The sequence below is a fragment of the Oncorhynchus masou genome, chromosome 29 (assembly GCF_036934945.1).
Source record: "Oncorhynchus masou masou isolate Uvic2021 chromosome 29, UVic_Omas_1.1, whole genome shotgun sequence".
Taxonomy (NCBI): domain Eukaryota; kingdom Metazoa; phylum Chordata; class Actinopteri; order Salmoniformes; family Salmonidae; genus Oncorhynchus; species Oncorhynchus masou.
In genome coordinates, this window is record NC_088240.1 from 93,208,258 (window position 1) to 93,234,216 (window position 25,959).

General features: G+C 46.9%; 1 protein-coding gene across 2 annotated transcripts; it reads right to left on the reverse strand.

Annotated features, from left to right (window-relative positions):
- Nucleotides 1–1,765: 1,765 nt before the first annotated feature.
- Nucleotides 1,766–25,518, reverse strand: azi2 (5-azacytidine induced 2). 2 transcript variants are annotated; one of them, XM_064946883.1, is made up of 8 exons: nt 25,320–25,518; nt 23,188–23,419; nt 19,380–19,496; nt 18,298–18,397; nt 14,709–14,842; nt 14,078–14,127; nt 9,469–9,581; nt 1,766–2,647 (listed from the first exon to the last, which is right to left on the reverse strand). In XM_064946883.1, exons 2-8 carry the CDS (start codon nt 23,410–23,412, stop codon nt 2,208–2,210), a joined length of 1,179 nt encoding a protein of 392 aa, XP_064802955.1. In that variant the 5' UTR covers nt 23,413–23,419; nt 25,320–25,518; the 3' UTR covers nt 1,766–2,207. The 2 variants fall into 2 exon arrangements, with proteins under 2 accessions (XP_064802955.1, XP_064802954.1); XM_064946882.1 differs by having other exon boundaries at nt 23,188–23,423.
- Nucleotides 25,519–25,959: the final 441 nt, after the last annotated feature.

Here is a 25,959-nt window from a genome sequence, read left to right on the forward strand (position 1 = left end):
GGCTGTTATAGCAGCAATGTTCCAACATCTAGTGGAAAGCCTTCCCAGAAGAGTGGAGGCTGTTATAGCAGCAATGTTCCAACATCTAGTGGAAAGCCTTCCCAGAAGAGTGGAGGCTGTTATAGCAGCAATGTTCCAACATCTAGTGGAAAGCCTTCCCAGAAGAGTGGAGGCTGTTATAGCAGCAATGTTCCAACATCTAGTGGAAAGCCTTCCCAGAAGAGTGGAGGCTGTTATAGCAGCAATGTTCCAACATCTAGTGGAAAGCCTTCCCAGAAGAGTGGAGGCTGTTATAGCAGCAATGTTCCACCATCTAGTGGAAAGCCTTCCCAGAAGAGTGGAGGCTGTTATAGCAGCAATGTTCCACCATCTAGTGGAAAGCCTTCCCAGAAGAGTGAAGGCTGTTATAGCAGCAATGTTCCAACATCTAGTGGAAAGCCTTCCCAGAAGAGTGGAGGCTGTTATAGCAGCAATGTTCCACCATCTAGTGGAAAGCCTTCCCAGAAGAGTGGAGGCTGTTATAGCAGCAAAGTTCCAACATCTAGTGGAAAGCCTTCCCAGAAGAGTGGAGGCTGTTATAGCAGCAATGTTCCAACATCTAGTGGAAAGCCTTCCCAGAAGAGTGGAGGCTGTTATAGCAGCAATGTTCCAACATCTAGTGGAAAGCCTTCCCAGAAGAGAGGAGGCTGTTGTAGCAGCAATGTTCCAACATCTAGTGGAAAGCCTTCCCAGAAGAGTGGAGGCTGTTATAGCAACAATGTTCCTACATCTAGTGGAAAGCCTTCCCAGAAGAGTGGAGGCTGTTATAGCAGCAATGTTCCACCATCTAGTGGAAAGCCTTCCCAGAAGAGTGGAGGCTGTTATAGCAGCAATGTTCCACCATCTAGTGGAAAGCCTTCCCAGAAGAGTGGAGGCTGTTATAGCAGCAATGTTCCACCATCTAGTGGAAAGCCTTCCCAGAAGAGTGGAGGCTGTTATAGCAGCAATGTTCCTACATCTAGTGGAAAGTCTTCCCAGAAGAGTGGAGGCTGTTATAGCAGCAATGTTCCAACATCTAGTGGAAAGCCTTCCCAGAAGAGTGGAGGCTGTTATAGCAGGGGAGGGGGAGGGGGAGAACTCCATATTAATGCCCATGATTTTGGAATGAGATGTTCGAGGAGCAGGTGTCCACATGCTGTTGGTAGTGTGATGTAAGTTGTAAACAAATACAATACAAATTAGCCATCAATATCTGAAACAACTGACAGATTTGCCTTGTTATGGGAATTAGGACAAGGCAAGCCGTGTGGAGGTTTAAAACCTTGTGTTGTGTGGTTAAAAACGTTTGGCTTTTGGCCCAAACTGATTTTTAACCTCGACAACCCAGGGATTCGATCCAGCAACCCTCTGGTCACTGGCCCAACGCTCTAACCACTAGGCTACCTGCCCCCCCCCCTCTAACCACTAGGCTACCTGCCCCCCCTCCCCTCTAACCACTAGGCTACCTGCCCCCGCCCCCTCTAACCACTAGGCTACCTGCCCCACCCCCCTCTAACCACTAGGCTACCTGACCCCCCCACCCCTCTAAACCCCTAGGCTACCTGCCCCCCACCCCTCTAAACCCCTAGGCTACCTGCCCCCCCTTCTAACCACGAGGCCACGCTGTGTTGTGTGATTAAAACAGCTTTAGGTGCTTACTGGGGGGTATATATATATATATATATCAGTACCTTTTACAGCGCAGACACACTATGACCTCTATATTATTAAGGACAGATAACGGGAGGATTGACTATATACCTTTATAATGCATAACATGTAAATAAGTCACATTAGGAGGGAGGGGCTTAAAGTTGAACAGCAGTCAGACTGTGGATTAGTTCACTACAGCTTTGAGCTCTAGTCAATACCAGTATGGGATACACACACATAAACACAGTTATAATCTGGCTGTCCAGGACTCATCCCATCATCTTTCTCTGTTGGGTCGATGAGACCCTTCCTTTCTCTGCCACCTGATTCCCAGGGAGGGGAGGAGTCATCAGTGTGTCTGGGCGGGGTCAGAGAGTCGCCCATCAGAAGCTCCTCCCGTGGTTTGCTCTGTGGCTCGTTGAATCATCCTGGAGCAAGTTGCCCAGGCTGGAGAGTCCATAGGAGTTGTCTCCTCATCTTAAGGCAGGTTAGGTGTTGCACGGCAGGGCAGGCTTAGAGCCAGGGGGTTCTCCACCTCAGTAGGGTGGGGGCTTGGCCCAGTCTCCATTAGGGCTCATGGGGGTACTACCCCTGGAGGAGTGGATGGGGCTGCCCTGGCTCACACCCTGCCTCTGGCCCTCCCAGAAGAGGGCGTCGCTGGGTTTGGGCGGGGATGGGAAGGACCAGGAGGAGTCATCTAGAGAGGCCTGGTTGAGAGGAGGAGGAGGCAGGAGGACAGGGCTCGTACTGTCCAGACCCAAGGCTCCAGGGTAGTGGCTGGACCAGGGACCGTTTGGCCAGTAGTCCTCCCTGAGACCCTCCAGAGCCGGGGGGCCCACAGGGGGAAGGCAGGGCCGGCCAGAGCTGGAGGGGACAGGGGGGGCACTAGGGGCTCGGGGCACGGTCATGCGGACTGTTCGATGGTTCAGGTTCTTCTCCACATCGTCCAGGCACTGGACAGGGACAGTTGGTGCAGCTGGAGAGAGAAGGGCACAAACATTTTCTTTAACTTGCTTCAAAATCAGGTTGTCAGATAATTAGAATGTTTTTACCTGGTTGTGTTCAGCAGACGTCAAACAGGAGGAAACATTTTGACACGGTTGTTTTGGTACTAAACTGAACTGGTACAATGACACCAATTGTTGGTTTTCAGTTGCATTATGTTCTACAACGTTATGCCCTGCTGAACAAGACCCAGTATTTAGCACAATCACCCTTGCCACCTACCCCAAAGCAGAGGGACAGACAGCCAGACAGGCACCATCACCCTTGCCACCTACCCCAAAGCAGAGGGACAGACAGCCAGACAGGCACCAACCCCAAAAGCAGCACTCAAGAAAATAAATCAATTTCAACACACCATATTCAAACAAAGCAACTCATCACACCTGACTGTTCATGAAGACCAGAGAATATTCATTAGGATTATGTTGCAGTCCTTTGTCCATGGAACTCTCTTCGTATCGCAACACCATTTATTCCACTGTCTTGATTAAGTTATTATGACTGGCTCTAGTAATCATTTCAGTTAGAGTGACTGGCTCTGGTAATCATTTCAGTTAGGGTGACTGGTTCTAGTTATTATTCTCAGTTAGTGTGACTGGTTCTAGTTATCATTTCAGTTAGTGTGACTGGCTCTAGTAATCATTTCCGTTAGGGTGACTGGTTCTAGTTATCATTTCAGTTAGTGTGACTGGTTCTAGTTATCATTTCAGTTTGTATGACTGGCTCTAGTAATCATTTCAGTTAGTGTGACTGGCTCTAGTAATCATTTCAGTTAGAGTGACTGGCTCTAGTAATCATTTCAGTTAGGGTGACTGGCTCTAGTAATCATTTCAGTTATGACTGGCTCTAGTAATCATTTCAGTTAGGGTGACTGGTTCTAGTAATCATTTCAGTTAGTGTGACTGGCTTTAGTAATCATTTCAGTTATTATGACTGGCTCTAGTAATCATTTCAGTTAGGGTGACTGGCTCTAGTAATCATTTCAGTTATTATGACTGGCTCTAGTAATCATTTCAGTTAGGGTGACTGGCTCTAGTAATCATTTCAGTTATTGTGACTGGCTCTAGTAATCATTTCAGTTATGACTGGCTCTAGTAATCATTTCAGTTAGGGTGACTGGTTCTAGTAATCATTTCAGTTAGTGTGACTGGCTTTAGTAATCATTTCAGTTATTATGACTGGCTCTAGTAATCATTTCAGTTAGGGTGACTGGCTCTAGTAATCATTTCAGTTATTATGACTGGCTCTAGTAATCATTTCAGTTATTATGACTGGCTCTAGTAATCATTTCAGTTAGGGTGACTGGTTCTAGTAATCATTTCAGTTAGTGTGACTGGCTCTAGTAATCATTTCAGTTAGTGTGACTGGCTCTAGTAATCATTTCAGTTAGAGTGACTGGCTCTGGTAATCATTTCAGTTAGGGTGACTGGTTCTAGTAATCATTTCAGTTAGTGTGACTGGTTCTAGTTATCATTTTAGTTAGTGTGACTGGTTCTAGTTATCATTTCAGTTAGTGTGACTGGCTCTAGTAATCATTTCCGTTAGGGTGACTGGTTCTAGTTATCATTTCAGTTAGTGTGACTGGTTCTAGTTATCATTTCAGTTTGTATGACTGGCTCTAGTAATCATTTCAGTTAGTGTGACTGGCTCTAGTAATCATTTCAGTTATTATGACTGGCTCTAGTAATCATTTCAGTTAGGGTGACTGGCTCTAGTAATCATTTCAGTTAGGGTGACTGGCTCTAGTAATCATTTCAGTTAGTGTGACTGGCTCTAGTAATCATTTCAGTTAGGGTGACTGGCTCTAGTAATCATTTCAGTTAGGGTGACTGGCTCTGGTAATCATTTCAGTTAGGGTGACTGGTTCTAGTTATCATTTCAGTTAGCGTGACTGGTTCTAGTAATCATTTCAGTTAGCGTGACTGGCTCTAGTAATCTTTTGGGCTCAATAATCAAGTCTAAATGCTGTTGATTGATATCCATTATCCTCTACGTTGGATGAATGCCAATAACTAGGCTAATTAATTAAAGATTGTTCCTGTGTACCTTGAGGGAGGTGTGGTTGGGTGATGCTGACAGTGTGTACCTTTAGGGATATGTGGTTGGGTTGGGTGATGCTGAAAAGAAATTAGTAAACAGTGTGTGAATATAATAGACAAATATTTATTAAGAAATTATTTATCTTACATTCAGTCAGCATTTTAGTTTAGTCCTCTAGAAATCAAAGTGACAGACAGACAGGCAGACATAGTGACGGACAGACAGGCAGACATAGTGACGGACAGACAGGCAGACATGTAGACAGACAGGCAGACATGTAGACAGACAGGCAGACATGTAGACAGACAGACAGACATGTAGACAGACAGACAGACATGTAGACAGACAGACAGACAGTGACGGACAGACAGGCAGACAAAGTGACGGACAGACAGGCAGACATGTAGACAGGCAGACATGTAGACAGACAGACAGACATAGTGACGGACAGACAGGCAGACATGTAGACAGACATAGTGACGGACAGACAGGCAGACATGTAGAGTGACGGACAGACATAGTGACGGACAGACAGACAGACATAGTGACGGACAGACAGACAGACATAGTGACGGACAGACAGACATGTAGGCAGACAGACAGACATGTAGACAGACAGACAGACATGTAGACAGACAGGCAGACAGTGACGGACAGACAGGCAGACATGTAGACAGGCAGACAGACAGACAGACAGACAGACATAGTGACGGACAGACAGGCAGACATAGTGACGGACAGACAGGCAGACATGTAGACAGACATAGTGACGGACAGACAGACAGACATAGTGACGGACAGACAGACAGACATAGTGACGGACAGACAGACATGTAGGCAGACAGACAGACATGTAGACAGACAGGCAGACATGTAGACAGACAGGCAGACGTGTAGACAGACAGGCAGACATGTAGACAGACAGGCAGACATAGTGACGGGCAGACAGGCAGACATGTAGACAGACAGGCAGACATGTAGACAGACAGGCAGACATGTAGACAGACAGGCAGCGCGACAGACCGACAGACAGACGAACAGCCATGCAGACAGGCAGAGGGACAAACATACAGACAGGCAGAGCGACAGGCAGAGCGACAGGCAGAGCGACAGCCATACAGACAGGCAGAGCGACGGGCATACAGACAGGCAGAGCGACAGGCAGAGCGACAGGCAGAGCGACAGGCATACAGACCGGCAGAGCGACAGGCAGAGCGACAGCCATACAGATAGGCAGGCAGAGGGACAGACAGGCAGAGCGACAGCCATACAGACAGGCAGAGGGACAGACAGGCAGAGCGACAGACATACAGACAGACAGAGGGACAGACAGGCAGAGCGACAGACATACAGACAGAGGGACAGCCAACCAGACACTGTAGTTTCCAGAGGCTGTATAGCTAATTGGGCTGAGTAGTGTGAGGAGAGATGGGAGTGAGAATCACACCCCTGACGTTCCCTTCAGAACTAGACAGGCTTCAGAAACACAACACACACAGGCCTGATTAAGGCTTTTAGAGAGATGCATCCCTCAAGAGATAACATGGCTTAGCAACAATATTTAAAGAGAATATATATTTATTTCTATGGTAAAGAGAGTCAGAGCAGTTCAGTCAAACATCTCACACACACACACCCTCTTTAATATGCAGCACAAAACACATGCAACATTAGACACACACATCATTGATTTTCTATCCAATCATCATGTTGAGCAGATAATAATAAAGTTTAAATGAGAGTTCCTCTGTGTTTGATGGAAGAGAGAGAGAGAGAGAGAGAGAGACAGTCTCATGAGAGTTTCCCATTTGAATAAAAGTGATTTCGTGGGTAAGAACCTCTGACGAATACAGATGCTCGGTGTCTTTGAATAAATACATCTCTCCCCTTTTTCTCTCTCATCTACGAAACAGGATTAGACTGGGATATTCACGAGAATAAATATATTTGCTCTTTATATATCATTCTAATTTACACCTCTTGTTTGGTCCCCTGTTCCACAAAGAGAATAGCAACAAACTACATCTCTTCAGGGGTGAAAAACATCAGAACAGGAAAGAGAGATAGGATATTAAAGCTAATATATCCTCTACCGTTGTAGTGCTATGATAATAGCTCAGCTGTCTTTCTCCACCTAGCCTACAGTAGCATCCCTCTTTCTCCACCTAGCCTCCAGTAGAATCCCTCTTTCTCCACCTAGCCTCCAGTAGAATCCCTCTTTCTCCACCTAGCCTCCAGTAGAATCCCTCTTTCTCCACCTAGCCTCCAGTAGAATCCCTCTTTCTCCACCTAGCCTCCAGTAGAATCCCTCTTTCTCCACCTAGCCTCCAGTAGAATCCCTCTTTCTCCACCTAGCCTCCAGTAGAATCCCTCTCTCTTCAACCTAGCCTCCAGTAGAATCCCTCTTTCTCCACCTAGCCTACAGTAGCATCCCTCTTTCTCCACCTAGCCTACAGTAGAATCCCTCTCTCTTCAACCTAGCCTACAGTAGCATCCCTCTTTCTCCACCTAGCCTCCAGTAGAATCCCTCTTTCTTCACCTAGCCTCCAGTAGAATCCCTCTTTCTCCACCTAGCCTACAGTAGAATCCCTCTCTCTTCCACCTAGCCTACAGTAGCATCCCTCTTTCTCCACCTAGCCTCCAGTAGAATCCCTCTTTCTTCACCTAGCCTCCAGTAGAATCCCTCTTTCTCCACCTAGCCTCCAGTAGAATCCCTCTTTCTCCACCTAGCCTACAGTAGAATCCCTCTCTCTTCCACCTAGCCTACAGTAGCATCCCTCTTTCTCCACCTAGCCTCCAGTAGAATCCCTCTTTCTCCACCTAGCCTCCAGTAGAATCCCTCTTTCTTCCACCTAGCCTCCAGTAGAATCCCTCTTTCTCCACCTAGCCTACAGTAGAATCCCTCTTTCTCCACCTAGCCTACAGTAGAATCCCTCTTTCTCCACCTAGCCTCCAGTAGAATCCCTCTCTCTTCCACCTAGCCTCCAGTAGAATCCCTCTTTCTCCACCTAGCCTCCAGTAGAATCCCTCTTTCTCCACCTAGCCTCCAGTAGAACCCCTCTTTCTCCACCTAGCCTACAGTAGAATCCCTCTTTCTCCACCTAGCCTCCAGTAGAATCCCTCTTTCTCCACCTAGCCTCCAGTAGAATCCCTCTCTCTCCACCTAGCCTCCAGTAGAATCCCTCTTTCTCCACCTAGCCTCCAGTAGAATCCCTCTTACTACCACCTAGCCTACAGTAGCATCCCTCTTTCTCCACCTAGCCTCCAGTAGAATCCCTCTTTCTCCACCTAGCCTACAGTAGAATCCCTCTTTCTCCACCTAGCCTACAGTAGAATCCCTCTTTCTCCACCTAGCCTCCAGTAGCATCCCTCTTTCTCCACCTAGCCTCCAGTAGAATCCCTCTTTCTCCACCTAGCCTACAGTAGAATCCCTCTTTCTCCACCTAGCTGATGGCATGTTGTTTTAAGATGTGTGAAAAGACAGGTTGGGTTTCGTTATCACTCAGAGAGAAGGAGGAAGGGAACTTGAAGAGAAAACATTCATTTCTCTACACTAAATAAGCAGCAATACGTCAGACGATCTGCTCTTTCGTCCGAGGCCCTCTCCCTCATACACAGGGATTATGTTAATGAGGGCACATTATCCTGGATTGTTCAGATAGAAATACATTACCTAGAAAATACACACGTCAAGACATTTCTGTCTGCAACCTTCCAGATCATTACAGGACCGTCTGCTGAAAGTGCCCCCAGCCAGGACTTCTCTGTTAGCTGCTAGCTGCGGTTTAGAATTTACCTCGTCTGTTAGCTGCTAGCTGCGGTTTAGAATTTACCTAGTCTGTTAGCTGCGGTTTAGAATTTACCTTCTCTGCTAGCTGCGGTTTAGAATTTACCTCGTCTGTTAGCTGCTAGCTGCGGTTTAGAATTTACCTCGTCTGTTAGCTGCTAGCTGCGGTTTAGAATTTACCTCGTCTGTTAGCTGCTAGCTGCGGTTTAGAATTTACCTCGTCTGTTAGCTGCTAGCTGCGGTTTAGAATTTACCTCGTCTGTTAGCTGCGGTTTAGAATTTACCTCGTCTGCTAGCTGCGGTTTAGAATTTACCTCGTCTGTTAGCTGCTAGCTGCGGTTTAGAATTTACCTCGTCTGTTAGCTGCTAGCTGCGGTTTAGAATTTACCTCGTCTGTTAGCTGCTAGCTGCGGTTTAGAATTTACCTCGTCTGTTAGCTGCTAGCTGCGGTTTAGAATTTACCTCGTCTGTTAGCTGCTAGCTGCGGTTTAGAATTTACCTCGTCTGTTAGCTGCTAGCTGCGGTTTAGAATTTACCTCGTCTGTTAGCTGCTAGCTGTGGTTTAGAATTTACCTCGTCTGTTAGCTGCTAGCTGTGGTTTGTAACTCACCTCGTCTGTTAGCTGCTAGCTGTGGTTTGTAACTCACCTCGTCTGTTAGCTGCTAGCTGCGGTTTGTAACTCACCTCGTCTGTTATCTGCTAGCTGTGGTTTGTAACTCACCTCGTCTGCTAGCTGTGGTTTTAACTCACCTCGTCTGTGAGCTGCTAGCTGTAGTTTGTAACACACCTCGTCTGTTAGCTGCTAGCTGCGGTCTGTAACTCACCTCGTCTGTTAGCTGCTAGCTGCGGTTTGTAACTCACCTCGTCTGCTAGCTGCGAGCTGTAGTTTGTAACTCACCTCGTCTGTGAGCTGCTAGCTGTAGATTGTAACTCACCTCGTCTGCTAGCTGCGGTTTGTAACTCACCTCGTCTGCTAGCTGCTAGCTTCTTCACCAGGTCAGACTGTTGTTTCAACACTGAGTGTAGAGAGGAGATCTCAGTGGCCAGGGCCTCATAGGACTGTAGCACTGCCTTATCGCTGTAGAATAACAACACGACAATGAGACAGGACAACACTCCTACATTCATCTACAGGACCATTTGCACAATACATACTTTAATCAGGAATACACAGACTGTGATTAATGTGAAAACAGTAATGCTGCCACTTTCCCCTGCAGTTCCAGAATATTAAAAATAAATACATAAAAATACATATAATGTTAAAGGATTTTTCTTCTATCAATTAAATGTTAAAACGCAAAAGACCTAAATGTATATTTTCTATTATAGGGTCAAGATGCAAGAAGATGTTATGAGCATCAAAAAGGGAGATTGAGACGTGATGTTGGTGGCAGCACCTGGAAGACTGCCTTGTAGAGGAGCACAGATCTCACGAACACGTTGACTAAACCGGACTCAGCAGAGAGAGAGAGAGCACGGGATAAAAACTAAAGTAAAAAATAAAAATCTACAACGTTACTGATTTTCTACTTAATTCTAACATATTTATTTGCCAAGTGCTTTTCAAACCTTTACACTTAAAAGATACTCGGGCTTTACAATGTCTCTGTGAGATTCACAGGATGGAGAAGGAATCGTGTCAGACAGGCACCTGTTCAGTGTGATTAAAGGCTATTACTTTGTTCTCTATGAATCAAACTCTGGGTCTGTAGCGCCCACTAGTGGACATAATAATGTACTGGAGGTCCAAATGAGATCAAATCCCTTTTTGTATTTGTCAAACGCTCCTGATACACACAGCTGTCGTGGACTTTACAGTGGAATGCTTCTTCGCCAGACATTTCCCAACCATGCAGAGTTTAAGTATGAAACATTTGCTAAATAAACTAGGAAATAGTAACACAATAAAATAACAATAACTATATACAATGAGTAGAGTCACTGTGCAGGGGGACCAGGTAGTAATGAGACTATATACAAGGAGTGCAGAGTCACTGTGCAGGGGTACCAGGTAGTAATGAGACTATATACAAGGAGTACAGAGTCACTGTGCAGGGGTACCAGGTAGTAATGAGACTATATACAAGGAGTACAGAGTCACTGTGCAGGAGTACCAGGTAGTAATGAGACTATATACAAGGAGAACAGAGTCACTGTGCAGGGGTACCAGGTAGTAATGAGACTATATACAAGGAGTAGAGAGTCACTGTGCAGGGGTACCAGGTAGTAATGAGACTATATACAAGGAGTAGAGAGTCACTGTGCAGGGGTACCAGGTAGTAATGAGACTATATACAAGGAGTACCAGTACAGAGGCAGGGGTACCAGGTAATATGTACATGTTGGTGAAAGTGTCTTGGCAATCAGGATAGACAATAAACAGAGTAGCAGCAACGTGAAGAGTGTGAAGAGTGAAAGAGTGTCTGTGTGTGGCGTCAATATGTTTGTGTGAGCGTATGGTGTGTGTATATATATATATATATATATATATATATATATATATATATATATATACACAGTGCCTTGCGAAAGTATTCGGCCCCCTTGAACTTTGCGACCTTTTGCCACATTTCAGGCTTCAAACATAAAGATATAAAACTGTATTTTTTTGTGAAGAATCAACAACAAGTGGGACACAATCATGAAGTGGAACGACATTTATTGGATATTTCAAACTTTTTTAACAAATCAAAAACTGAAAAATTGGGCGTGCAAAATTATTCAGCCCCCTTAAGTTAATACTTTGTAGCGCCACCTTTTGCTGCGATTACAGCTGTAAGTCGCTTGGGGTATGTCTCTATCAGTTTTGCACATCGAGAGACTGAAATTTTTTCCCATTCCTCCTTGCAAAACAGCTCGAGCTCAGTGAGGTTGGATGGAGAGCGTTTGTGAACAGCAGTTTTCAGTTCTTTCCACAGATTCTCGATTGGATTCAGGTCTGGACTTTGACTTGGCCATTCTAACACCTGGATATGTTTATTTTTGAACCATTCCATTGTAGATTTTGCTTTATGTTTTGGATCATTGTCTTGTTGGAAGACAAATCTCCGTCCCAGTCTCAGGTCTTTTGCAGACTCCATCAGGTTTTCTTCCAGAATGGTCCTGTATTTGGCTCCATCCATCTTCCCATCAATTTCAACCATCTTCCCTGTCCCTGCTGAAGAAAAGCAGGCCCAAACCATGATGCTGCCACAACCATGTTTGACAGTGGGGATGGTGTGGTCAGGGTGATGAGCTGTGTTGCTTTTACGCCAAACGTAACGTTTTGCATTGTTGCCAAAAAGTTCAATTTTGGTTTCATCTGATCAGAGCACCTTCCACATGTTTGGTGTGTCTCCCAGGTGGCTTGTGGCAAACTTTAAACAACACTTTTTATGGATATCTTTAAGAAATGGCTTTCTTCTTGCCACTCTTCCATAAAGGCCAGATTTGTGCAATATACGACTGATTGTTGTCCTATGGACAGAGTCTCCCACCTCAGCTGTAGATCTCTGCAGTTCATCCAGAGTGATCATGGGCCTCTTGGCTGCATCTCTGATCAGTCTTCTCCTTGTATGAGCTGAAAGTTTAGAGGGACGGCCAGGTCTTGGTAGATTTGCAGTGGTCTGATACTCCTTCCATTTCAATATTATCGCTTGCACAGTGCTCCTTGGGATGTTTAAAGCTTGGGAAATCTTTTTGTATCCAAATCCGGCTTTAAACTTCTTCACAACAGTATCTCGGACCTGCCTGGTGTGTTCCTTGTTCTTCATGATGCTCTCTGCGCTTTTAACGGACCTCTGAGACTATCACAGTGCAGGTGCATTTATACGGAGACTTGATTACACACAGGTGGATTGTATTTATCATCATTAGTCATTTAGGTCAACATTGGATCATTCAGACATCCTCACTGAACTTCTGGAGAGAGTTTGATGCACTGAAAGTAAAGGGGCTGAATAATTTTGCACGCCCAATTTTTCAATTTTTGATTTGTTAAAAAAGTTTGAAATATCCAATAAATGTCGTTTCACTTCATGATTGTGTCCCACTTGTTGTTGATTCTTCGCAAAAAAATACAGTTTTATATCTTTATGTTTGAAGCCTGAAATGTGGCAAAAGGTCGCAAAGTTCAAGGGGGCCGAATACTTTCGCAAGGCACTGTATATAGAGCCAGTGAGTGTATATAGAGCCAGTGAGTGTATATAGAGCCAGTGAGTGTATATAGAGCCAGTGAGTGTATATAGAGCCAGTGAGTCCAGTGAGTGTATTCAGAACCAGTGAGTGTATATAGAACCAGTGAGTGTATATAGAGCCAGTGAGTATATATAGAGCCAGTGAGTGTATATAGAGCCAGTGAGTGTATATAGAGCCAGTGAGTGCAGTGAGTGTATATAGAGCCAGTGAGTGTACATAGAGTCAGTGAGTGTAAATAGAGCCAGTGAGTGTATATAGAGCCAGTGAGTCCAGTGAGTGTATTCAGAACCAGTGAGTGTATATAGAGCAAGTGAGCATATATAGAGCCAGTGAGTGTATATAGAGACAGTGTGTGTATATAGAGCCAGTGAGTGTATATAGAGCCAGTGAGTGTATATAGAGCCAGTGAGTGTATATAGAGCCAGTGAGTGTATATAGAGCCAGTGAGTGTATATAGAGACAGTGAGTGTATATAGAGACAGTGTGTGTATATAGAGCCAGTGAGTGTATATAGAGCCAGTGAGTCCAGTGAGTGTATTCAGAACCAGTGAGTGTATATAGAGCAAGTGAGCATATATAGAGCCAGTGAGTGTATATAGAGACAGTGTGTGTATATAGAGCCAGTGAGTGTATATAGAGCCAGTGAGTGTATATAGAGCCAGTGAGTGTATATAGAGCCAGTGTGTGTATACAAAGCCAGTGTGTGTATAATAGAGCCAGTGAGTGTATATAGAGCCAGTGAGTGTATATAGAGACAGTGTGTGTATATAGAGCCAGTGTGTGTATAATAGAGCCAGTGTAAGAGAGATAAGATATTAGTGTTCATCGGCATGGGACAACTGGCAGAGTTGGTTGTTTTGCAACAACTGATGCCTTGAATTTCTGTGGCACGCATCCTAGTCTATTCTAGTACGATCCGTCTATCTGAGTGGCATGCATCCTAGTCTATTCTAGTACGATCCGTCTATCTGAGTGGCATGCATCCTAGTCTATTCTAGTACGATCCGTCTATCTGAGTGGCATGCATCCTAGTCTATTCTAGTACGATCCGTCTATCTGAGTGGCATGCATCCTAGTCTATTCTAGTACGATCCGTCTATCTGAGTGGCATGCATCCTCGTCTATTCTAGTACGATCCATCTATCTGAGTGGCATGTCCCAGTACTCAGACGAGTTTCTTATTGAAAGTGAACCCTGTTGCTAGGTAAACTACAGACATTGATCTACCCGGCTTTAGGTAAACAAAGCTTTGTCTCCACCTGGTGGCTGATGTATGGCATTTACACTATGACAGGTGTTTCAAATGGGGCAAAATTCTGCATTAATTTATTTTGTGAGATCTTTCCCCCTGGTGTCAAACCCGAAGAAGTATTTCTGAGGAGATGAAGGACATACCTGGGGTTAGACTCCACGTGATTCTGGTCACAGTCAGTTCCAGAAGAATCCTAGGAAGAGGAGGTCATCAAAAGAGTTATAAAATGAAACCCTAGAATAAGAGCGTAGTTCACAGACCATGTCTGGATAAGAAAGCCCGGCAAACTACACTGGCATTCTGGTTGATCCACAATGTGTGTTAATGGACCTCAAACAAAGTTTTTTTGGTCAACAGATCTTCACTGGGTTTTTGGGTCAACATACCTTCATCAGGGTTTTGGGGTCAACATACCTTCACCAGGGTTTGGGGGTCAACATACCTTCACCAGGGTTTGGGGTCAACAGACCATCAGGGTTTTGGGGTCAACATACCTTCACCAGGGTTTTGGGGTCAACATACCTTCACCAGGGTTTCGGGGTCAACATACCTTCACCAGGGTTTCGGGGTCAACATACCTTCACCAGGGTTTTGGGATCAACAGACCTTCACCAGGGTTTTGGGGTCAACAGACCTTCACCAGGGTTTTGGGGTCAACAGACCTTCACCAGGGTTTTGGGGTCAACAGACCTTCACCAGGGTTTTGGGGTCAACAGACAGTCATCAGAACCTTTGTGAATGAAACACACTAGTTCTGTATCCACATAGTCTTACCCCACAGTGTTCCTGTAGGCGGTTCTTCTCCAGAGTCATCCTCTCCAACTCCTCCTGCAGCGTATGCATCTTCAGTTCACTGTTGATCCTGTCCACCTGCCAGTAGTCCTGAGTACTGGTTAGAGACTTCATCACTATGGAGAGAGAGAACACACACACACACACACACGGTTACAATACAACTTTGTCACTTCTGGGTCATGTGACATCAGTCCCCTTCTATTTCTGTAACACTAAAAACGTTGAACATCAGGGTAGAGCGTTGAACAATGAACTCTAGGTTGTCTGGGAGGAACATTGAACATCAGGGTAGAGGGTTGAACAATGAACACTCTAGCTTGTCTGGGAGGAACATTGTTCAACCCTCTACCCTGATGTTCAATGTTCCTCCCAGACAAGCTAGAGTGCTCATTGAACATCAGGGTAGAGGGTTGAACAATGAACACTCTAGCTTGTCTGGGAGGAACATTGAACATCAGGGTAGAGGGTTGAACAATGAACACTCTAGCTTGTCTGTGGGAATAGTGGGCACATTGGGATTTGAGCGTCTAGACTCAGTGAAAAGTCATGGGCATGAACTGTCCCTTAGCTGGACATTAGGGAAAATCCTGGTCATTACACCTTGGCTGAGGTTAAGTCCCTGGTCAGTACAGTACCTTGGCTGGTCCCTGGTCATTACAGTACCTTGGCTGGTCCCTGGTCATTACAGTACCTTGGCTGGTCCCTGGTCATTAAAGTACCTTGGCTGGTCCCTGGTCAGTACAGTACCTTGGCTGGTCCCTGGTCATTACAGTACCTTGGCTGGTCCCTGGTCAGTACAGTACCTTGGCTGGTCCCTGGTCATTACAGTACCTTGGCTGGTCCCTGGTCATTACAGTACCTTGGCTGGTCCCTGGTCAGTACAGTACCTTGGCTGGTCCCTGGTCAGTACAGTACCTTGGCTGGTCGCTGGTCATTACAGTACCTTGGCTGGTCCCTGGTCAGTACAGTACCTTGGCTGAGGTTAAGTCCCCGGTCATTACAGTACCTTGGCTGGTCCCTGGTCATTACAGTACCTTGGCTGGTCCCTGGTCATTACAGTACCTTGGCTGGTCCCTGGTCATTACAGTACCTTGGCTGGTCCCTGGTCATTACAGTACCTTGGCTGAGGTTAAGTCCCCGGTCATTACAGTACCTTGGCTGAGGTTAAGTCCCCGGTCATTACAGTACCTTGGCTGGTCCCTGGTCATTACAGTACCTTGGCTGGTCCCTGGTCAGTACAGTACCTTGGCTGAGGTTAAGTCCCCGGTCATTACAGTACCTTGGCTGAGGTTAAGTCCCCGGTCATTACAGTACCTTGGCTGGTCCCTGGTCATTACAGTACCTTGGCTGGTCCCCGGTCATTACAGTACCTTGGCTGAGGTTAAGTCCCCGGTCATTACAGTACCTTGGCTGAGGTTAAGTCCCCGGTCATTACAGTACCTTGGCTGGTCTCTGGTCATTACAGTACCTTGGCTGGTCCCTGATCATTAAAGTACCTTGGCTGGTCCCTGGTCATTACAGTACCTTGGCTGAGGTTAAGTCCCTGGTCATTACAGTACCTTGGCTGGTCCCTGGTCATTACAGTACCTTGGCTGAGGTTAAGTCCCCGGTCATTACAGTACCTTGGCTGGTCCCTGGTCATTACAGTACCTTGGCTGAGGTTAAGTCCCCGGTCATTACAGTACCTTGGCTGGTCCCTGGTCATTACAGTACCTTGGCTGAGGTTAAGTCCCTGGTCATTACAGTCCCTTGGCTGGTCCCCGGTCATTACAGTACCTTGGCTGGTCTCTGGTCATTACAGTACCTTGGCTGGTCCCTGGTCATTACAGTACCTTGGCTGGTCCCTGGTCAGTACAGTACCTTGGCTGGTCCCTGGTCAGTACAGTACCTTGGCTGGTCCCTGGTCATTACAGTACCTTGGCTGGTCCCTGGTCATTACAGTACCTTGGCTGGGGTTAAGTCCCTGGTCATTACAGTACCTTGGCTGGTCCCTGGTCATTAAAGTACCTTGGCTGGTCCCTGGTCATTACAGTACCTTGGCTGAGGTTAAGTCCCCGGTCATTACAGTACCTTGGCTGGTCTCTGGTCATTACAGTACCTTGGCTGGTCCCTGATCATTAAAGTACCTTGGCTGAGGTTAAGTCCCTGGTCATTACAGTACCTTGGCTGGTCCCTGGTCATTAAAGTACCTTGGCTGGTCCCTGGTCATTACAGTACCTTGGCTGGTCGCTGGTCATTACAGTACCTTGGCTGGTCCCTGGTCAGTACAGTACCTTGGCTGAGGTTAAGTCCCCGGTCATTACAGTACCTTGGCTGGTCCCTGGTCATTACAGTACCTTGGCTGGTCCCTGGTCATTACAGTACCTTGGCTGGTCCCTGGTCATTACAGTACCTTGGCTGGTCCCCGGTCATTACAGTACCTTGGCTGGTCCCTGGTCATTACAGTACCTTGGCTGAGGTTAAGTCCCCGGTCATTACAGTACCTTGGCTGAGGTTAAGTCCCCGGTCATTACAGTACCTTGGCTGGTCTCTGGTCATTACAGTACCTTGGCTGGTCCCTGATCATTAAAGTACCTTGGCTGGTCCCTGGTCATTACAGTACCTTGGCTGGTCCCTGGTCATTAAAGTACCTTGGCTGGTCCCTGATCATTAAAGTACCTTGGCTGGTCCCTGGTCATTAAAGTACCTTGGCTGGTCCCTGGTCATTACAGTACCTTGGCTGAGGTTAAGTCCCCGGTCATTACAGTACCTTGGCTGGTCCCTGGTCATTACAGTACCTTGGCTGAGGTTAAGTCCCCGGTCATTACAGTACCTTGGCTGAGGTTAAGTCCCCGGTCATTACAGTACCTTGGCTGGTCCCTGGTCATTACAATACCTTGGCTGGTCCCCGGTCATTACAGTACCTTGGCTGAGGTTAAGTCCCCGGTCATTACAGTACCTTGGCTGGTCCCTGGTCATTACAGTACCTTGGCTGGTCCCTGGTCATTACAGTACCTTGGCTGGTCCCCGGTCATTACAGTACCTTGGCTGGTCCCTGGTCATTACAGTACCTTGGCTGGTCCCTGGTCATTACAGTACCTTGGCTGGTCCCTGGTCATTACAGTACCTTGGCTGAGGTTAAGTCCCCGGTCATTACAGTACCTTGGCTGAGGTTAAGTCCCCGGTCATTACAGTACCTTGGCTGGTCCCTGGTCATTACAGTACCTTGGCTGAGGTTAAGTCCCCGGTCATTACAGTACCTTGGCTGGTCCCTGGTCATTACAGTACCTTGGCTGGTCCCTGGTCATTACAGTACCTTGGCTGGTCCCTGATCATTAAAGTACCTTGGCTGAGGTTAAGTCCCCGGTCATTAAAGTACCTTGGCTGGTCCCTGGTCATTACAGTACCTTGGCTGGTCCCTGGTCATTACAGTACCTTGGCTGAGGTTAAGTCCCTGGTCATTACAGTACCTTGGCTGAGGTTAAGTCCCCGGTCATTACAGTACCTTGGCTGGTCCCTGGTCATTACAGTACCTTGGCTGGTCCCTGGTCAGTACAGTACCTTGGCTGGTCCCTGGTCAGTACAGTACCTTGGCTGGTCTCCATCTCAGTCTTTAACTGCAGCAGCTCCATCTCCTTGGCCTGCAGCTGCTCATTCAGGAGCCTCTCAGACTCACTCTTCTCCCTCTTCTAGAGAAACACAGTAAAAGGGAGATATGATGAAGAGTAAAAGATGAAGAGTCAGTGAAGGAGAGAGGAAGAGAGACAGTTACAAAGAGACAGGATAAAGACAGGAAGAGATACGGACCAGCCGGACCTAGCGGACTGTCCACTCCAGCCGGACCTAGCGGACTGTCCACTTCAGCCGGACCTAGCGGACTGTCCACGCCAGCCGGACCTAGCGGACTGTCCACGCCAGCCGGACCTAGCGGACTGTCCACGCCAGCCGGACCTAGCGGACTGTCCACGCCAGCCGGACCTAGCGGACTGTCCACTCCAGCCGGACCTAGCGGACTGTCCACTCCAGCCGGACCTAGCGGACTGTCCACGCCAGCCGGACCTAGCGGACTGTCCACGCCAGCCGGACCTAGCGGACGGTCCACGCCAGCCGGACCTAGCGGACGGTCCACGCCAGCTGGACCTAGTGGACTATACACGCCAGCTGGACCTAGTGGACTATACACGCCAGCTGGACCTAGTGGACTATACACGCCAGCTGGACCTAGTGGACTATACACGCCAGCTGGACCTAGTAGACGGTCCACGCCAGCTGGACCTAGTGGACTATACACGCCAGCTGGACCTAGTGGACTGTCCACGCCAGCTGGACCTAGTGGACTATACACGCCAGCTGGACCTAGTGGACTATACACGCCAGCTGGACCTAGTGGACTATACACGCCAGCTGGACCTAGTGGACTATACACGCCAGCTGGACCTAGTGGACTATACACGCCAGCTGGACCTAGTAGACGGTCCACGCCAGCTGGACCTAGTGGACTATACACGCCAGCTGGACCTAGTGGACTGTCCACGCCAGCTGGACCTAGTGGACTATACACACCAGCTGGACCTAGTGGACTGTCCACGCCAGCTGGACCTAGTGGACTGTACACACCAGCTGGACCTAGTGGACTGTACACACCAGCTGGACCTAGTGGACTGTACATACCAGTTTATTAAGCTCCAGCTGCAGGTCCTCCTTTTCCATGTAGATGCCACGGTAGGCACTGAAGGCCTTGTTGACGTACTGGGGTCCTTCAGGGGAAGGAGCTTCAGGCCTGAACAGCTACAGGTTACAACACACAGCTACAGGTTACAACACAGCTACAGGTTACAACCACACATTAGTTACAACCACACATTAGTTACAACACACGGCTACGGGGTACAACACACGGCTACGGGGTACAACACACAGCTACAACACACAGCTACAGGGTACAACACACCTACGGGTTACAACACACAGCTACAGGGTACAACACACAGCTACAGGGTACAACACAGCTACGGGTTACAACACAGCTACGGGGTACAATACACAGCTACGGGGTACAACACACAGCTACGGGGTACAACACACAGCTACAACACACAGCTACAGGGTACAACACACCTAAGGGTTACAACACACCTACGGGTTACAACACACAGCTACAGGGTACAACACACAGCTACGGGGTACAGCACACAGCTACGTGGTACAACACACAGCTACGGGGTACAGCACACAGCTACGGGTTAAAACACACAGCTACAGGTTAAAACACACAGCTACAGGGTTACAACACACAGCTACGGGGTACAACACAGCTACAGGTTACAACACACAGCCACAGGTTACAACACACAGCTACAGGTTATAACACACAGCTACAGGTTAAAACACACAGCTACAGGTTACAACACACAGCTACAGGGTACAACACACAGCTACAGGGTACAACACACAGCTACAGGGTACAACACACAGCTACAGGGTACAACACACAGCTACAGGTTACAACACAGCTACAGGGTACAACACACAGCTACAGGGTACAACACACAGCTACAGGGTACAACACACAGCTACAGGGTACAACACACAGCCACAGGTTACAACACACAGCCACAGGTTAAAACACACAGCTACAGGTTACAACACACATCTACAGGTTAAAACACACAGCTACAGGTTACAACACACAGCTACAGGGTACAACACACAGCTACAGGTTAAAACACACAGCTACAGGTTACAACACACAGTTACAGGTTAAGACACACAGCTACAGGTTACAACACACAGCTACAGGGTACAACACACAGCCACGGGTTACAACACACAGCTACGGGTTACAACACACAGTTACAGGTTAAAACACACAGCTACAGGGTACAACACACAGCTCCAGGTTACAACACACAGCTACAGGTTACAACACACAGCTCCAGTCCAGGGTACAACACACAGCTCCAGGGTACAACACACAGCTACAGGGTACAACACACAGCTACAGGGTACAACACACAGCTACAGGTTACAACCACACATTAGTTACAATACAGCTACAGGTTACAACACACAGCTACAGGGTACAACACAGCTACAGGTTACAACACAGCTACAGGTTACAACACAGCTACAGGTTACAACCACACATTAGTTACAACACACAGCTACAGGGTACAACACACAGCTACAGGGTACAACACACAGCTACGGGGTACAACACACAGCTACAGGGTACAACACACAGCTACAGGTTACAACGCACAGCTACAGGGTACAACACACAGCTACAGGTTACAACACACAGCTACAGGTTACAACCACACATTAGTTACAACACACAGCTACAGGGTACAACACACAGCTACGGGGTACAACACACAGCTACGGGGTACAACACACAGCTACGGGGTACAACACACAGCTACGGGTTACAACACAGCTACAGGGTACAACACACAGCTACAGGGTACAACACACAGCTACGGGGTACAACACACAGCTACGGGTTACAACACAGCTACAGGGTACAACACACAGCTACAGGGTACAACACACAGCTACAGGGTACAACACACAGCTACAGGGTACAACACACAGCTACAGGTTACAACACACAGCTACAGGTTACAACCACACAGCCACAGGGTACAACACACAGCTACAGGGTACAACACACAGCTACGGGTTACAACACACAGCTACAGGGTACAACACACAGCTACAGGGTACAACACACAGCTACAGGGTACAACACACAGCTACAGGGTACAACACACAGCTACAGGGTACAACACACAGCTACAACACACAGCCACAGGTTACAACACACAGCCACGGGGTACAACACATAGCTACGGGTTACAACACACAGCTACAGGGTGCAACGCACAGCTACAGGGTACAACACACAACTACAGGTTACAACACACAGCTACAGGTTACAACACACAGCTACAGGTTACAACCACACATTAGTTACAACACATGGCTACGGGTTACAACACAGCTACAGGTTACAACACAACTACAGGTTACAACACACAGCTCCAGGTTACAACACACAGCTCCAGGTTACAACACAACACACAGCTCCAGGTTACAACACAACACACAGCTCCAGGTTACAACACAACACACAGCTCCAGGTTACAACACACAGCTACAGGTTACAACACACAGCTCCAGGGTACAACACACAGCTCCAGGGTACAACACACAGCTCCAGGGTACAACACACAGCTCCAGGGTACAACACACAGCCACAGGTTAAAACACACAGCTACGGGTTAAAACACACAGCTACAGTTTACAACACACAGCTCCAGGGTACAACACACAGCTCCAGGGTACAACACACAGCTCCAGGGTACAACACACAGCTCCAGGGTACAACACACAGCACCAGGGTACAACACACAGCTCCAGGGTACAACACACAGCACCAGGGTACAACACACAGCTACAGGTTAAAACAGACAGCTACGGGTTAAAACACACAGCTCCGGGTTACAACACACAGCTCCAGGTTACAACACACAGCTACAGGTTACAACACACAGCTCCAGGGTACAACACACAGCCACAGGTTAAAACACACAGCTACGGGTTAAAACACACAGCTACAGGTTACAACACACAGCTCCAGGGTACAACACACAGCTCCAGGTTACAACACACAGCTCCAGGGTACAACACACAGCTCCAGGGTACAACACACAGCACCAGGGTACAACACACAGCACCAGGGTACAACACACAGCTACGGGTTAAAACACACAGCTACGGGTTAAAACACACAGCTCCGGGTTACAACACACAGCTCCAGGTTACAACACACAGCTCCAGGGTACAACACACAGCTCCAGGGTACAACACACAGCTCCAGGGTACAACACACAGCACCAGGGTACAACACACAGCTACAGGTTAAAACACACAGCTACAGGTTACAACACACAGCTACAGGTTACAACACACAGCTACAGGGTACAACACACAGCTACGGGGTACAACACACAGCTACGGGGTACAACACACAGCTACGGGTTACAACACACAGCTACGGGGTACAACACACAGCTACGGGGTACAACACACAGCTACAGGGTACAACACACAGCTACGGGGTACAACACACAGCTACGGGGTACAACACACAGCTACAGGTTAAAACACACAGCTACAGGTTAAAACACACAGCTACAGTGTTACAGCTACAGGTTAAAACACACAGCTACAGGGTACAACACACATATTGATAAGTGACAATGTTTTACTGTACGAACAACCCATGACAATTGAGATCGATGTACTTTGACCATTTGAGGTTTTATCTGTTCCCCAAAAAATAAATCAATGTCCCTATCAGGATAATAAAGTTGTATTTTACTGCTACTGCTGAGAACTTACTGTATCAAGATATGCATGTATGACGTTGTTACTGTTGTGTCTTAATGAAGCCCCACCCCTCATCCTGTACCTTATCTTCCAGTTGTTTGACTCTCTTCCTCAGCAGTGTGTTCTCTCTCTCCGTGTCTCTCAGCCTCTTCTTGATGTCCTCGTATGCTGTGACCAAGGCAAAGTGGGAGGCTACAGACTCATCCCCGGCACACACGGACACGGGGCTCTCCCCTGCTCCACCGTACGCCGTCTCATGCTTCAGAATGCAGATATCATCCTCCACTGCCTCCATGCCAAGCTCCATGCCAGGCCTAGCTAGTAGAGAGCAGAGGTAGACCCGAGGAGTCAATTATACACAACTAAGACAATAATGCCAAGCTCCATGCCAGGCCTAGCTAGTAGAGAGCAGATGTAGACCCGAGGAGTCAATTATACACAACTAAGACAATAATGCCAAGCTCCATGCCAGACCTAGCTAGTAGAGAGCAGAGGTAGACCCGAGGAGTCAATTATACACAACTAAGACAATAATGCCAAGCTCCATGACCAGGCCTAGCTAGTAGAGAGCAGAGGTAGACCCGAGGAGTCAATTATACACAACTAAGACAATAATGCCAAGCTCCATGCCAGGCCTAGCTAGTAGAGAGCAGAGGTGGACCCGGGGAGTCAACTATACACAACTAAGACAATAATGCCAAGCTCCATGCCAGGCCTAGCTAGTAGAGAGCAGAGGTAGACCCGAGGAGTCAATTATACACAACTAAGACAATAATGCCAAGCTCCATGCCAGGCCTAGCTAGTAGAGAGCAGAGGTAGACCCGAGGAGTCAATTATACACAACTAAGACAATAATGCCAAGCTCCATGCCAGGCCTAGCTAGTAGAGAGCAGAGGTAGACCCGAGGAGTCAATTATACACAACTAAGACAATACAATAATTCCAAGCTCCATGCCAAACCTAGCTAGTAGAGAACAGAGGTAGACTCGAGGAGTCAGTAGTAACACAACTAAGACAAAACAATAGTCATGAGTTTGACATAGAGTTGCATATATTTGGGAACAAATGCATTTATTTCCAGCAAACTTTAGAATGACAATCGTTGTGCGCCGCCAGTTGTGCTACAAATCCAGGATTGAGATTCTTGCGATGAGTTGATCTCACTGTTTGAAAATGCAGAGAAAAGATTACAAAATAAATAGGAGGAGCAGGTTGAACACCTCTCTCTTATCTGAGCCATAACACGCTGCGTTGGGCTTGGCTGTGTGTGCAAGACACCACGATAACCTGCTCTGCATTGGGCTTGGCTGTGTGTGCAAGACACCAAGATAACCTGCTCTGCATTGGGCTTGGCTGTGTGTGCAAGACACCAAGATAACCTGCTCTGCATTGGGCTTGGCTGTGTGTGCAAGACACCACAATAACCTGCTCTGCATTGGGCTTGGCTGAGTGTGCAAGACACGACGATAACCTGCTCTGCATTGGGCTTGGCTGTGTGTGCAAGACACCGTGATAACCTGCTCTGCATTGGGCTTGACTGCGTGTGCAAGACACCATGATAACCAGCTCTGCATTGGGCTTGACTGTGTGTGCAAGACACCACGATAACCTGCTCTGCATTGGGCTTGACTGCGTGTGCAAGACACCATGATAACCAGCTCTGGGACACAACATCGTGAGGGTGTGTATTGGTTGGATTCCCAATACACAGACTCCTGATGTTGTGTCCCAATGTTACACAATAACGGAAGTGAGAGCTAAGGAACTGTTGCGCCAAAGAGAAACCAAAACCAACGTTTAATTTCAACAAGTGCCATGACATACATCTATCTATTATTGAAATGATTAGTTAAAACCATAATCAATTATTATCGGTTAGAAACAATTCGTAAATATATCAGATTGTCATAAAATAAACACGTCCCTTTCCACCACACCAGGAAAAAAATCAAAACATCAGCATTTCGAAGGACGTTAGCATAGCTAGCTACCGTTAGCAACTCGGGACAGGCCATTATTCAATATGGATCAACCCAAACTAAAGACTGGTGTGTTATCTATCGTGCAAAATTGCTAATCTAGACCTTACAACTGTGAGCCAGTTTGCGATGACAGTCTTATAGCAGTTATCTGGCAGCTACACGATAAAAGAATACGCAGCCAGCTGATGATCAATTGATACTAGCTAGCCGCTTATTATTAGCTTATTTTTACCTTTGTTGATGTTGTTTTCGACGATATCACGTTGTGTATCTACCGAGCATGGTTTAGTACCAATTTACGGGACGACTGTGATGCCAAAAAAATAGATATCTCTGTTGTAAATCGTTATTTGATATGTTTTCAATATAAAATACATTTGTGATTAAACATGAACCAGGAAACGTCCAACGTCTTGTGAAATGTCACTTTCAAAAACTTCCGGGGTTGATGTGACTTTCAAAATAAAAGCCCGACGTCATCCTCGACTTAAAAAAAAACGATGCATCTGGTTGTGTAGCTAGATATATTACTCGGATGAATACTATAATATTTGAAAAGCTTCCAAACTATGGGTTAGAGATTATAGAAACAATATCATGTGTATTCATACAAAAAAACAAAAAATTATGACATGAACAGCATTTCTGGTCTCGGGTTTCTTCTGACCTCTCCCCTGCAAAGTTCGACACTCGATTATTTTAGCCTTTGCCGGGTAGCTAGCAAAATGCTAAATTGGCGAGCTGGCTAGCTAAATTCGCTAGTTGTAGTGATGCACATTAGTGATTCAATCGGTGTAAGGTTAAATACATTTATTCGGAGATAGCTAGCCAGCCAGTAAGTTACCTATTAATATATTTTTGAAACGACTTGA

What these genes read in the sequence shown, in the direction of transcription:
- azi2 (XM_064946883.1), bottom strand. Translation starts at nt 23,412, where the DNA reads ATGGAGCTTGGCATGGAGGCAGTGGAGGATGATATCTGCATTCTGAAG. An exon ending in TGAGATGGAGACCAGCCAAG is followed by an intron (nt 14,843 to 18,297) that starts GTACTGTACTGA and finishes CTCTCTCCATAG; the next exon opens with TGATGAAGTCTCTAACCAGT. An exon ending in GCTAGCAGCTAGCAGACGAG is followed by an intron (nt 2,648 to 9,468) that starts GTGAGTTACAAA and finishes TTCTCTCTCCAG; the next exon opens with CTGCACCAACTGTCCCTGTC.